Below are 15,649 nucleotides of genomic sequence, written 5' to 3' on the forward strand. Positions count from 1 at the left end.
AGTACTTCCTGTTTTTTTTTTAAAAAAAGGACCATTTGCTGACTATGGGTTCCTGGCACAAGACCAGCATACCTACCTTACAATGTATATGTATTTCTGCTGAAAATAAATGTATCCACCCTTGTATAGGAGGCAGTGTCCTTATGGTGAGAGCTTCTACTAACTCTTTTATAGAGTTGTTAATTGTATATGTGTTTCCTATGGAGCATTGCCTAAGAACGTCTCCATACAGGCTCTGTGCAGTGAGAATCAGTATCCACCCTGAGCAGGAGCGGACATAGACTGCATAGGGTCCCCCTCTAAGCAAACCAATGCTTCTGAAACTGCTAAGGGGAAGTAAGTACGGCTGCAGATACACACGGACGTCCGCGGGGGTATGAGACATCACTCTGCCTCATGTTATCCTGTATGTATGTCCCCGCTTGTTTCCAAAATTCTTGCTGGCTGCCTGGCTGTGCCCATGTTAAGCTAGGTCACAGTTTTCCAGCCTTTTCCACCTCTGGCCACCCTGACCATGTAATGTTCTTCAAAATCCAAAAGAAAACTTCATTCAGTGACTCACAGATGACGTCTTCTTTGATCTGAGGCATCATTTCTCTTTTCCTCTCCATCTGGCCCAGACAACTATGGTGATTTAGTAATAAAGCCCCCTGTTGTGCACCTCCATATAATAATAATTTCCCCTGCTGTTCCTCCATATAGTAATAATGTCTGTTGTGCTTTCATAGTAATAATGTCCCCTGCTGTGTCCCCATAGTAATAATGCCCCCTGCTGTGTCCCCATATAGTAATAATGCCTCCAGTTGTGCCCTCCATATAATTATAATGCCCCTGCTGGGTCCCTTTATAGTAATAATGCCTCCAACTGTACCCTCCATACAGTAATAATGCCCTCTGCTGTGTCCCCATATAGTAATAATGCCCTCTGCTGTGTCCCTATATAGTAATAATGCCCCTGCTTTGTCCCTATATAGTAATAATGTCCCCTGCTGTGTCCGCATATAGTAATAATGTCCCCTGCTGTGTCCTCTATATATTAATAATATCCCCTACTGTGCCCCCATATGGTAATAATGCCCCCAGCTGTACCCTCCCTACAGTAATAATGCCCCTACTGGGTCCCCATATAGTAATAATGCCCCTGCTGTGCCTCCATATAGTAATAATGTCTCCTGCTGTGCCCTCCATATAGTAATAATGCCCTTTGCTGTGTCCCCATATAGTAATAATGCCCCTGCTTTGTCCCCATATAGTAATAATGCCCCTGCTTTGTCCCCATATAGAAATAATGTCCCCTGCTGTGTCCCCATATAGTAATAATGTCTCCTGCTGTGTCCTCTATATAGTAATAATATCCCCAACTGTGCCCCCATATAGTAATAATGTCTCCTGTTGTACCCTCCATATAGTAATAACGCTCCTTGCTGTGCTCCATATAGTTATAATGTCCCCTGATGAGCCCTCCATATAGTACTAATGTCCTCTGCTGGGGCCCCCATATAGTAATAATGCCCCTATTTTACCCCAATTAGTAATAATGTCTCATGCTATCCTCTCCATATAGTAATGTCCCCTGATGTGCCCCCATATAGTAATAATGCCTCCTGCTGTGCCTCCATATAGTAATAATGCCCCCTGCTGTGCCCTCCATATAGTAAAAATGCCTCCCTATGTGCCCTCATATAGTAATAAAGTCTCCTGATATGCCCTCCATATAGTAATCATGTCCCCTGCTGTGCCCCATATAGTAATAATGCCTCCTGATGTGCCCTCCATATAGTAATTATGTCCCCTGCTGTGCTTCATATAGTAATAATTCCTCCTGTTGTACCCTACATATAGTAATAATGCCCCCTGCTGTGCCCTATATATGAATAATGTCCCCTGCTGTGCACTCCATATAGTAAGAAGGTTCCCTGCTGGGCCCCCCATATACTAAAAATGCCTCCCTATGTGCCCTCATATAGTAATAATGTCTCCTGCTGTGCCCCCATATAGTAATAGCCCACAGTAATGATGCCCCTGCTATGCACTCCCCACCCATAATAATAATGCCCCCTGTTATGCACAGCCCCCCACCCACAATAATAATGCCCCCTGTTTAGTACCCCCCCCCCCCCCCCAACATTAATAATGTCTCCACTGTGCACATTACCCCACCCATAGTAATGATGAGCCCCCTGTTGTGCTCCAACATGAAAAAAAAAAACAAAGAAACAAACACAGTACCTATTCCAGGCATGGAGCAAGTCTCTCCATCTTCTGGCTCCAACCTGTGAGCCACGGGGACAGATCCTTCAGCAAGCGTGACAACGTCATTTCATTGTGCTTGCTAAATAGTCATGACCCTGCCTCTTATACAGGATCTCATCCAGTAGAACCTTCCACTAGAGTAAAACGTAGCTTTTATTGGCTCTCTACTAAAATATAACCAAAGTAATTGTTGTGTTCGTTAAAAACCCACTGCTACTGATAGTCATCTAAAGTGGACGGTTCAACATACACATAGTGATAGTAGCTGCAGTCTACTCACTAGCTCAAGGTAATGACTATCTAACTGGACTAATAGTGCAGTGAAGGTTAAAATACAGCCACAAGCCCCTCAACTAGTTTCACCCATACATGGGCTTCATCAGGAGGAGCCAATAGCAATTTATCATGTTATTTATAATAGTGCACAGCACTGGGAGGCTCACACCACTGACAGTGCCAGGAACACCGCACGTTACTCTGACATTGCCAGCACCGCCGAATTCAATAATTATCAAAGTTGGCCCGCGACTTGTCCAATTTTTTAATTTTGGCCCACTGTGAATTAAAGTTTGACACCCCTGCCCTAGATTAACACAGTATAGTTTCTCCAGGTTGAACTTGATGGACTCTTGTCTTCTTTCAACCTTATTAACCATGTTACTATATTACTATGAATGCTTCAGCATTCAGCTCAGAGGCGTTAGATGGCCCCATAGAGAATGAATGGAGCACAGGTCCCGGAGGTGTGGTGAGCACTCCATTCACAGTGATGCAACAGTGTTCTTGTTCCCAGGATTATGGGGTCTGAGTGGTTGGACCCCCATTGATTGTCTTGTTATCTTATATGAATTAATATGTAAATGAAGCAGTTTAGTATTGAGGTTGCCCCATCGGCCACTGCAGAGGGGCGGCCTTAATATTCATTAGGTGCATTGCTTGTAGATCGGGGGGGCCATATGGATGCAACAAGAGGTAAAGGTCCGCCCCCAGTGCACCAAACATCCTCATTTCCATATTGTTTAAGAAGTTAAAAAGGCACACCGGGTGCCTCTATGTAAGGTTTGCTATAATAATCTATGAGCAGGTTAGGATGCTCAAACCTGATCATAGATTCCCTTTAAGTCTTTCTTGTTCTTTTGCTTGAGACCATCCACCATTTTTGTAGCTGTCTTTGGACCCGTTCTATTTTATCAATATATTTTTGTAGGTGAGGTCTCAGGAAATGAACACAGTATTTAAAATGTGATATCACTAGAGATCTATACAGCTGGATCACAAGGATTTCTAACAGTTGAACTTTGAAGTGAAGGGAAGCTACCTCTTGTAGTTGCCAATTAAATTATTTTCTTTCTAAAAATAAGCTAGTTTGCATACTATTTTCCCCATCATGCACTGCAAGGCTTACAGGCTCCCGACCCCCAGCTAGATCCTCTTATACTGACTTTATCTCGCCGAGTCCCGCTCCCGGAGCCGGTCCCGGGACGGAGATATCCCGGTCAGAAGCCGGCGCGTGCGGTGTGGCGATAGGTCGGGCGTCCATAGAGAATGAATGCAGCCGGACTCATCTCTGCGGTCAGGATAAGGGGATCTAGCTGGGGGTGGGGAGCCTCTTTAAGGGGTGACAGGTCCTCTTTAAGGCAAAACTCTACCGTTACTGTTCCTCTTGAAACTCATCAATAATTCACCTTCCTCTTCCGTGAAGTATGAAGTACATTCTGTTTGTGACTTTGGAGATGCTCTCGTGTATAAGCAACAGTGGGTGACAACCGCACTACAGTGGTCTAAGGTGTTAGGACTTTCCGCCACTTCTGCTTTCACACCTTTTTGGAAATTTTAAGTTGTTTTATCTTTGAATCAGGAAGCTGAGGGTGAGCAAGCTATCACACTAGGAGCCTCAGCGCGTTTTGAACATAGTTCTTTTTCGTGGGAATAGCCCTATGAATAAGAACTACATTCAAAGTGCGTTAGAATGTCCCATTCGGAAGCCAAGACTAAGTGCAAATGTATTTTAAAGTGTATCTGTCATTTGGAAAAACTTTTGACATAGAGACAAGTCAAAAGTTTTGATCGTAAGAACAAGCGGGGAGAGGATCATGTTGCAGTGCGGTCTGCTCCCAGTTCTGTGTCAGTGAAGGTGACATGCACTATATGCTTGCATTGGGAGCCTGTTGTTTGTTAAAATTGAGCATAACCCTTTCTTATGAGTCATGCATAGACAGCTGTCAGTCACTGATTAGGACCTCCCACTGGACTCCAAAGGTCAGAAAGGGCAGAGGTTTAAAGCGACTCTGTACCCACAATCTGACCCCCCCCAAACCACTTGTACCTTCGGATAGCTGCTTTTAATCCAAGATCTGTCCTGGGGTCCGTTCGGCAGGTGATGCAGTTATTGTCCTAAAAACATCTTTTAATCCGGCAGCGCTGTGTCTAACGGCCGGGGCTTACATTTGTATATGCATTAGGCTGGCACACCCTCTCTGTTCTTCCTCCCCGCCCTCCTCAGCATTAGGAATGATCCAGGAACATTTACTGCTGTTTGAGCTTTGCCCATGTGCCAGCTGCCACAGGTGGGGAATAGGAAGCAATCTGCCTGGAGCATTCCTAATGATGAGGAGGGTGGGGAGGAAGGACAGAGAGGGTGTGCCAGCCTAATGCATATACTAATGTAAGTCCCGGCCAATAGACACAGCGCAGCAGGATTAAAATTCGTTTTTAAAACAATAACTGCATCCCCTGCCGAACGGACCCGAGGACAGATCTTGAATTAAAAGCAGCTACCTGAAGGTACAAGTGGTTTGGGGGGGGACAGATTGTGGGTACAGAGTCACTTTGAATAACTTATGGCCCTATTCCACGGAACGATTATCGTTCGTTTTCGGACGATATCGACCGCTACGGACGATAATCGTTCCGTGGAATAGAGTGCAACGATCAGCCGACATCGTTCATGTCGGCTGATCGTTGCAGTCGCTTGTTTTTCAACATGTTGAAAAACAAGCGACTGATATAGCAGCGATCTGCTGCCGTCGCTCCGTTGAATAGGAGCATCGGCAGCAGACGCTGCTATATCCTATGGGCTGCCCGGACGATCAGCGATCCTCCGAGCAGCCCCCCCGCAGCTCCCCGCCGCCCCTCCCGCACTCACCCGCTCGCTGCTGCCGCGTTGAATAGCGGCGGCAGCGAGCGGCGAACGAGGAGCAAACGAGCGCTAATAGCGCTCGTTTGCTCCTCTAAAACGACCCGTGGAATAGGGCCATAACTTACAAGCTATGCCAAATCTATACAGAAAACTATGGGGGAGATTTATCAAACATGGTGTAAAGTGAAACTGGCTCAGTTGCCCCTAGCAACCAATCAGATTCCACCTTTCATTCCTCACAGACTCTTTGGAAAATGAAAGGTGGAATCTGATTGGTTGCTAGGGGCAACTGAGCCAGTTTCACTTTACACCAGTTTGATAAATCTCCTCCTGTATGTCAACAAGAGTCATAAAAGAGGCTTGGGCCATGACAAGGATGGGTAATCTGGTGGCTTTGTCTGCCAAAAGGTACAGTATGCTGATGGGGACCAACTTCTAGTGTTACAGCATTATATCTAGTTGCCATTATTTGAAACCTTTTACACCAGACACTTCAACTTTACCATAAAATGTGTGGTTTATTGTGGGTGTGGTTTGTGGGAAGTGACCTGTTGTGGGTGTGTCTTGTAGGGAGTGGCCTGTTGTGGGTGTGGTTGGTGGGGAGTGGCCTGTTGTGGGTGTGGTTTGTGGGGAGGGGCCTGTTGTGGGGAGTAGCCTGTTGTGGGTGTGGTTTGTGGGGAGTGGTCTGTTGTTGTTGTGGTTTATGGGGAGGGGCCTGTTGTGGGGAGTAGCCTGTTGTGGGTGTGGTTTGTGGGTGTAGCTCTCCAAGTAAATTTTTGTTACAGAGTTTTCTTTACATATTGTCCTCATGTGAACAGCATGAAAAACCATTTTAATCCACACCAGATCTGCATAATGCAGACCCCAGATACATACCCCAATATCAAGCAAACAATTTGTTATATACCCTAGTATCAGGCCTCCTGCATAACACAGACCCCAGAATAAGACCCCAGTATTAGGCCCCCAGCATAATACAGACCCCAGAATAAGGCCCCCGGCACATTACAGACCTCAGAATCAGCCCCCAAACATAATACATACCCCACAATCAGGCCCCCAGCAGAACAAAGACCCAAGAATAAGATCCCACTATCAGGGCCGCAGCATTTACAGACCCCATAATAAGACACCAGTGTCAGTCCGACAACATCATACAGGCCCCACTGACCCTTCTCTCCCAATAATTCTAGCCCGCTGCCACTCCAGACCAGGAGTGCCATTTTTTGAAGCTACGGGACTGACGATACTCAGCTCTTCTCAGTACCTCTGTAGTGGTGGGTACTGGGATAATGGTGTTAACCATTTTACCGATTAACATTAAGCTTAAAGCGTAACTGTCATATTTTTTTTTTTATTGCAGAAATCAGTAGTATAAGCGATTTTAAGAAACTCTGTAATAGGTTTTATTAGCCAAAAAGCCTCCTTCTGTACTCAAGAAGCAATTTCCCAGCCTCCCCCCCTGACTTATTATCTGTGCATTATCAGGCAAACACGTCCTCATTACAGAGAAGCCAGTGAAGACGGGCTCTGCTCTCTCCATTCTATCCTTAAAGAGGGGGGAGGGGCCGAGGGAGATGAGGGAGCAGGAAGAGGTGACATGAAGGTCAGCTGTTTGTAGATTCTCTGGGCACCTAAACCGCAGGATTCTGGGGTCAGAAAGGTCAGTGCTTATCTATGAACTTACTGAGAGAAGATTGCAGGGTGTTGTGCTTTGCAGGAGTGCTCCGTGCTCAGTCACTTCTAACAGTTCCTCCCCTCTCCATAGCCACATAATGGAGACAGAAATCCTGCTTCTTCTGAAGTGAGGGGGGAGGCTGGGAGATTGCTTTTTCAGTACAGAAGGAAACTCTTTTGGTTTATAACACCTATTACAAAGTTTCTTAAAATCGCTTGAACTGTTGATATTTAATGTTTTAAAAAAAAATGACCCTGAAATGACCCATCAAAGTGGGCGCTCAATGCTGCAAGTTTACTTCTTACCTGTAGTTCACAGCTGCTGTGTGCCCAGATTGTGTTTTAGACATGAATGCATGTATATAGCAACAGATAGGGGGAAATTTACTATGACTGCACCCTCAGAAGCAGGTGTAGATTTCTGAGTCCACTGTATGGCAGGTGCAGGTCAGGCTAAATTCACTAAAAGATGTACACCCCATAGTGAATCCAGCAGGACAATGGGGGTGGGGTCTAACTTAAGACTAACGTACAAGTATGCCAGCCTTCATGAATGTCCCCTTTAGTGTTACTGGAACAACCATATCAGTTTGACAAATTTACGTAATACGTAATAAAAGTAAATTATGAATACAACCTAATACTCACCCTTCCCCACTCCTCTCTGTATGGCCTCTTCCCCCACACTGCAGCCTCTAGTGATCATCATATTTTTAGTCATAAGAGGAGTAAAATAACCAATGAAAAAAGCATGATAAAAATAAATGCCTTTATTTACAACTTTCTTATAAGTCTAGCACACAATATATACTATACAACAGAGAGAGAGGTAGCAGACGAGTCGCTCTTTGTCTTTCTTAGAAAACCTGAAGTAGAAGGGTAAAAAAAAGTCCACATTAAAAGACACAATATTTGTCTTCGTTTTGTTTTTCAATTTTTCTATCCATTTTATGTTTTTACTATAGAAGATAATGGAGAACCGGATACAGATAAATGGTAATTCATCGCAGTTAGCAGCTGTTTTTCATTGTATTTCACAGAACCGAAAAATATTAAAAAAATATATTAAAAAAAACACCTGTTTTACATGTCATACGACAGCCAAAAATACTGTGGTGAACATAGCCTTAGAGTTCCTCCTGCTTTTGCAGACTCTGGTTACATTTTACCATTTGTACCAATGGTAAAGTAGGCATCTGGAGGCATGAAGGTTTCACCGTCACCTTAGATGAGGTGTGATGGGCAGCACATGTGGACCCACTGTGCTACTGAACCAGTTTGGCTTTGGAACCAGGAAGGAGAGTCTAAGTGCCCTCTAGGGTTTTACCCTTTACCCCAATGGACTTCTGCTGCTAGAGGTTGCGCCACAAGGCAGGTCATTAACAAGAGAATTGGCGTGGTACAAGGGATCAGATGGAAACGGAGTCAATCAGGCACAGGTTCAGGGCAGGCAGCATTAGATACAAGTCAGACATTCTAAGTCGGTACAAATGATACAGAAAGGGTCAGACAGGAAAGCACAGGAACAGGTCAGGATACGGGGAATAGCTATAAAATAGAAGACACAGCAACACACATTCACTAAGGATAACAAGGATCCAACAATGCTTAGGCAAGGAGGAACTCTAAATAGGTATAGGTAGAACCGGATTAGTGGAGGCAGAATACGGTGGAGACACGTTGTTTTTTTTTGTTTTTTTTTACAGCTTATTGGAGTTTGTCTCACCAAAGCTTAACCTGGCCATCCATTTACCATGCATCATCTGGAAAGATACAATAGGATGGCTGCAATTCCTAAAAGTTCTTCTAATCCAAGTATCTTTGCTGTCCACTGGAGTCATGGCTCACATAGTGGTTTAAAGTTCTGGATCATAGAGGGTGATCCTAAACAGGTGCCCACTTCTATGAAGTCCCTGAACCCCTTTATTATTACTACTTACCTGAGATTTGAGTCTTTTTTTTAATGAGAACAAAGGCTAAAAGAATTATCAGGACAACAATGAATATTGGAATCCAGGAGGAATTGGATCCATTCTGATGAGGTTGACTGATCGCTGTCTCTATGAAAAAATATTGAGAGTTTTTTTATTTTATTTTGCATACATTGAGTTGTAGCAGATACATGATAGATAGATAGATAGATAGATAGATAGATAGATAGATAGATAGATAGATAGGAGATAGATAGGAGATAGATAGATAGATAGATAGATAGGAGATAGATAGATAGGAGATAGATAGGAGATAGATAGATAGATAGATAGATAGATAGATAGATAGATAGATAGGAGATAGATAGATAGATAGATAGATAGATAGATAGATAGATAGGAGATAGATAGATAGATAGATAGGAGATAGATAGATGATAGATAGATAGATAGGAGATAGATAGATAGATAATAGATAGATAGATGATAGATAGGAGATAGATAGGAGATAGGAGATAGATAGATAGATAGATAGGAGATAGATAGATAGATAGATAGATAGATAGATAGATAGATAGATAGATGATAGATAGATAGATAGATAGGAGATAGATAGATAGATAATAGATAGATAGATAGATAATAGATAGGAGATAGATAGGAGATAGATAATAGATAGATAGATAGATAGATAGATAGATAGATAGATAGATAGATAGAAATGAGATACTGTAGACAGATAAGGGATAGTTTGGTAGATATCATTACTATTACGTGTGTAACAGCACGACCTATGGATAATTGTACTAGCACCAGTTTTACTGTAGACTTCATTATCAAGCTGTATATAACGTAGGTTCCCAAAGACTAAAATAAGGGAATAAAATAGGTGAAAATAAGTTTCCCTCTGTACACACAGTGGGGGAGAGTTATCAAACTGGTGTAAAGTAGAATTGTCTCAGTTGGCCCTCAAAACCAATCAGATTCCACCTTTCATTTTTCAAAGACTCTGTGAGGAATGAAAGGTGAAATCTGATTGGTTGCTAGGGGCAACTAAGACAATTCTACTTTACACCAGTTTGATAAATCTCCCCCATTGTGATAATTATTATTATTTTTTTTTACAATGTGTACACGGGTGTGTGTATTTCCGTCATAGTGTTACACTGCAATACGGTGCATACTACTATACTAATAATCCCAGAAAAGGGCTTCATCTTCTTACCTCCTTCCCAGCACGCACTCCAGGGCTGTATTGATCTGGAGATCCTGGTTAGAGGGTTCTCAGCAGTACAGGTGTAGTTGCTATTAGGATCAGTATTGTCCAATATAAGTGTGTAATGATCTGTGACAATTGTGTTATTTCCGCTCTCATTAGTCCAAAAGATTTTGGTTTTTTTTTTGTTCACTACACAAGTCAAATTGCAGCTCCCACTTTCAGACAGCTGTGTGCTAATGTCAATGTCCTTGGGCAATAATTTTGCTGTTAAAAAAAAAAAAAAGTTGAAAAAAACTAGTACTCTAGTATAACTAGTATAATAGATGATTTAGTTGTCCCATAAAATAGGTCTCAATTGATGCATAAATTCGGTTTACACGTAAAATGTTCTGTTTGAAAGATATAGACTGACTAATCACATCTGATCACAACTTACCGAGAAGGAAAGGGTGGGGGGTATAATCAAAACATTAAAATATATCAAATGGATGAATACAGTTACGGAGTTCTTCCTTCTAGTTCCTTTCTTTCTATACTTTTAGTTTCTTTCTTTTTTCATTCTTTTCCTTTCTCTTTTTTTTCCTCTTTCCTTCTTACATTACTTCTGATGAGCAAAAGTCCAGCAGGCTCAGGTCCATAGGCTGTATCCATGTTTTCCATGGGCTGCATCCAACTTCTTCAGCCACCGGTAATACAATGCTTCATACTTGGATTGGGACAGACCCCACCATGCTCGACTTTTGCTTATCCCTAATTTTTTTTGTATATTTAATCTTTTTTTTTTCATTCTCTTCCTTCCTCCTTTCTTTCTACCCTTCTCCCTCTTCCCCATTTTCCCTTCTTGCTTATATCTTTCCTTTCTTCCATTCTTTATTGCCTCTTTTTTCTACCCTTCTCCCTCTTCCCCTCTTTTCCCTTCTTCCCTCTCTCTTTCCTTTCTTCCATCCACTTCTTATCCATTTTCCCCTCCATTTTCTTCCTGGTCTCCTTTCTTTCTACCCTTCTCCCTCTTCCCCCCTTTTCCCTTCTTGCTTATATCTTTCCTTTCTTCCATCCCCTTCTCATCCATTTTCCCATCCATTTTCTTTATTGCCTCTTTTTTCTACCCTTCTCCCTCTTCCACTCTTTTCCCTTCTTCCCTCTCTCTTTCCTTTCTTCCATCCACTTCTTATCCATTTTCCCCTCCATTTTCTTCCTTGTCTCCTTTCTTTCTACCCTTCTCCCTCTTCCCCCCTTTTCCTTCTTCCCTCTCTCTTTCATTTCTTCCATCCCCTTCTCATCCATTTTCCCCTCCATTTTCTTCCTTGCCTCTTTTTATCTCTACCCTTCTCCCTCTTCCAGGGGCGTAGCTAGGATTCATGGGGCCCCATAGCAAAAAACTGTATGGGGCCCCATAGATCCTGTACGCCCCCCCCCCCTCGCCAAACACAGACATTGACGCACATATACACACACAGAGGCACCATTAACATGTATACACCATGAATAGACTGTACACAGGGAAATCATCTGATTGTAATACTTAACCAGAAATAAAAGAAAATGCAGCAGATATTAATGGTGGTTTCTTTTATTAGAGCCCAGCATTAATAGAAACTGCTGCAGAACATCTTTTGGAGCAAACACATATACACCAGTGCTACAGACATTGCTGACATACACACACACATATACATATAGCCACAGATACATACACATACTGACATATAAATATATACACAGATACATATGTACACACACTGACATATACATATACCCACAGATACATATATATACACTCACTGACATATACATATACACACAGATACATATATATACACTCACTGACACACATACACAGCACTTACAGCTCCCAGGCTTCCCCCTCCTCCTCCTGTAGTCCGGGCTGATCTTCACATAGAAGTATTGAGGACCTTTGGGTCATGTGACCCAAAGGTCCTTCATCCCTCTCCTGTCCTGTCTGTCAGGTCCTGCTCCTCTGTTCAGCCTGCTCACCCGGCACTACAGTGAGGGGGCTGAACAGTGCAGTGGGGGTCCCTCTTCCTCTCTGGACCCCTAGGGGAGCGGGGTACCTACCATGAAGGCAGGGCAGGCTTACTCGGGCCCCCTTCATGCAGGGGCCCCATAGCAGTCGCCTTCCCTGCCTTCATTGTAGCTACACCACTGCCCTCTTCCCCCCTTTTCCCTTCTCTCTTTCCTTTCTTCCATCCCCTTCTCATCCATTTTCCCCTCCATTCTCTTCTTTCTCTCTTTTTATCTCTACCCTTCTCCCTCTTCCCCCCTTTTCCCTTCTTCCTTCTCTCTTTCCTTTCTTCCATCCCCTTCTCATCCATTTTCCCCTCCATTTTCTTCCTTTTCTCGTTTTATCTCTACCCTTCTCCCTCTTCCCCCCTTTTCCCTTCTTCCTTCTCTCTTTCCTTTCTTCCATCCCCTTCCCATGCATTTTTGCCTCCATTTGCCAACAGTTTCCATTTTTCCTTCTTCTCTCCTTCGTATGCCCCTCGCCCACTTTTTCATTTTTACCATGTTTCTTCTTTATACTTTTTTCTCTCTACTTCTACTTCTTTCTTTTTCCTCTCCTCCTTCTCCCTTCCCCTTAGATTGCCGTATTCTATAGTGCCCTTCGCAGTATACCATTGTGTCCTTTGCCGCATCCCCTTCCCCAACTCCACATGATTCTTCAACTTACGATAAACTTTAAGTCCAAACAACTGGATACAGTCCTTCTCCTCCTTGAGCACAGATGCAGTATATTCCCCTTGGTCCTTCATACGGACATGTGTGATCATTAAGGATCCTTGATCTGTGCTGTTCAAGCGACCGCGCAGTTTGGCAGTCTTAACAATAAGAGTACCCCTTACAACTGAGGCAATATGGAATCCATTTTGTAGCCAGGAGATTTCTTTTACTTCAGTCTCATTTATCTGTAGAGTCACATTTTTTCCTTCTGCCACAAATATATCTTTTCTACCGGAGCAGACACGGCTACACAGCGCTGTGTACAGACAATAGTTATATGTAAGTATATACAGAATATATAGGCATATATAGATGTAAGCATATATATAAAAAAAATACTGCTATATACATGGCTGTATACAGGGCATGGATACCATACCAGGGCATGGATACCATGCAGAGGCGGATTAACTTTACCATAGGCCCCGGGCTGTTCACCAAGCTTGGACCCCCCCACCTCACTGTAACTATGGCAGAACTAGCCTGGCGTTCATAGTACAGGACAGATAATGTCATGATGTCCTGATTTGTGCAAAATTGCCATAAAAAAACAGTGAATCATGCAAATCATGGCGGAACTGTAGCCAGGAGACAGTACACCACTGAAAGTATAAGTATTTTTGGGTGGTCATGGGCCCCCCAGGAGCTCAGGGCCCCGGGCTTCCGCCCGAAACGCCCCTATTATAATCCACTACTGATACCATGCGGTAAGTTACTTACTTGGTTCAATACATAAAACAACGACCAAGACCAAGACCGTGAAGGGAACCTTCAGTAATCTCATATTCTTTTATGAAGTTCAAGGATGTGGATAACTTAAAAAAAAATACTGCTTTATGTAGAATAAGAAGCAGGAAGCAAAAAGCCTCCCACTTCCTGTTTATAAGGTTTCAGTTTAAACAGCTGCCAGGGTGTTTTTTTTTTAAGTTGGCACTGTGGTAACCGAGGGGCTGCAGATGTTGCGGCACTTGTCAAACGGGTCTCTGAGTGGGAGTAGCTCTCCCTGGGAACCAACACATGGACGTTAAGGTGTTCCTATTACCCCCTTCCTACGGTGTAATGGTGCATAAATGTATTATGAATAACTTTACCGAAGTGTGGGCCAGGCTCCTGGTTCCGGAAAATGTACCATCTTGGGTGAGCAACTAGCGACAAAGTACAGCGCGATGACGTCACTTCCGTCCGAGCACCCAATTGCTGCCAACCCAAACATGGCCGCTCTGTAACTTAGAGAGCATGCGCAGGTGCCAAAAGCAGGCGCCTGCGCATGATAGTAATAGAAACAAGTGACTTAGCGGAGAAATGTCCTAATCACTGATTGTACCAGGAAACGCCGGCCCACACATAGGCAAAGGACCTACCACGGACATACAAATAAAACAAAAATTATGTAGGGGTTATCTGTATTATATCAATAGCATATCTAGATGGGCTACATAAGGTTAGTAAAATGGTTAGTAAAGTTAGTAAAATTGAAAGCAGAACCATAAGGTCAAGAGAGAAATAACTAGAGAGAAATAAGAAAAAGGAAGAAAGAAGAAAAGAATAGAAAAAGAGAAAAGGGAAGAAAGAAAAAAGAAGATTAAGAAAAGGAAGAAGAAGAAACCAAAAAGGGGAGGAATAAAAAACAAACAACAAAAAAACAAAGTTAGACAAAACACGCAGGTAAGTCCTTAAAATGAATGATATTATTACAGATATTGTCGGATTACAACCCGACAAATAATAACCCTCTCTCCACTGTCGTGGAAGAATTTTATTGCTTGTTGGCTAAAACTAGGCCTATACATGACAGATAAAACTAAATTTTATTGCATATATTAAAAACGAGCACTGTTAAAAAAAAAAAATACATAAAATGCTAGAAATCAAAAATGACATAAAAATTATAATTATACCCTCATCAAATACAAGGGTCTATAGTTAAACCCAATACCATACATCTACAGATAGGAAAAAGGCAAAAAAAAAAGTGTGTTTAACAACAGGAAATATTGTCAGCTACTAGGGGCTTATGTCACCCTCGTAGGAAGGGTACCCCAACACTGCAGGGCAGAAGGTGGCTCTAGCGACAAAGGTCAAGTATTCTTCTTTTCTCAAGTATGTCTTCTTCAAGTCTTCTTACAAAGTTCCGGCAGAGAACATTACTAAACTGGGTTGGGGTTCTCCCGACAAACTCTTCTCCACTCTTCTGAACTCTCTACTCTACTCAACTAAACCAGCACTGTTATGCTACCTCACCAGCATCTCTCAGCACAGATTCAGTGAAACTCAAGTCTAGAGTCTCGAGCCAAGAGATTTATCAGTGATAAAGATCATGTTATTTATTCTACTGGGACTCGGTGATAACTGCACCAGCACCCATACAAACAGGCCACACCATCCTTGGGTCACTTTCCACTTTCTGTGGGTGGCGGTACCGACAGTCCGGGTCAGTCATCTCTCCACTCGTGACCACCATGATAGAAGCCCAAGGGACCCTTCACAATCCGGAAGGTCACCGACCATTGGGGACCAATATTGCCAGCCAGATAAAACTAAAAGCAGGTCTACCATCACACCTGTGTGCTAAACCAGCACTGGCATCACGACCACATCCTAACCAGTTGAGCTATATTCCACTGACCAACCACCATAGCAGTGGTGTCACCCGGAACAACATAGCAGGTGACAAGTCGCAGCACCACACAA

The 15,649-nt window shown here is 43.0% G+C and overlaps 1 protein-coding gene across 1 annotated transcript; it reads right to left on the reverse strand.

The window, feature by feature from the left end:
- Positions 1 to 7,841: 7,841 nt before the first annotated feature.
- Positions 7,842 to 13,757, reverse strand: LOC138770876 (SLAM family member 5-like). The gene is made up of 5 exons (XM_069950158.1): positions 13,679 to 13,757; positions 12,909 to 13,214; positions 10,226 to 10,483; positions 9,010 to 9,129; positions 7,842 to 7,935 (listed from the first exon to the last, which is right to left on the reverse strand). Exons 1-5 carry the CDS (start codon positions 13,740 to 13,742, stop codon positions 7,880 to 7,882), a joined length of 804 nt encoding a protein of 267 aa, XP_069806259.1. The 5' UTR covers positions 13,743 to 13,757; the 3' UTR covers positions 7,842 to 7,879.
- Positions 13,758 to 15,649: the final 1,892 nt, after the last annotated feature.

The sequence above is a fragment of the Dendropsophus ebraccatus genome, chromosome 13, assembly GCF_027789765.1.
Source record: "Dendropsophus ebraccatus isolate aDenEbr1 chromosome 13, aDenEbr1.pat, whole genome shotgun sequence".
Lineage (NCBI taxonomy): Eukaryota > Metazoa > Chordata > Amphibia > Anura > Hylidae > Dendropsophus > Dendropsophus ebraccatus.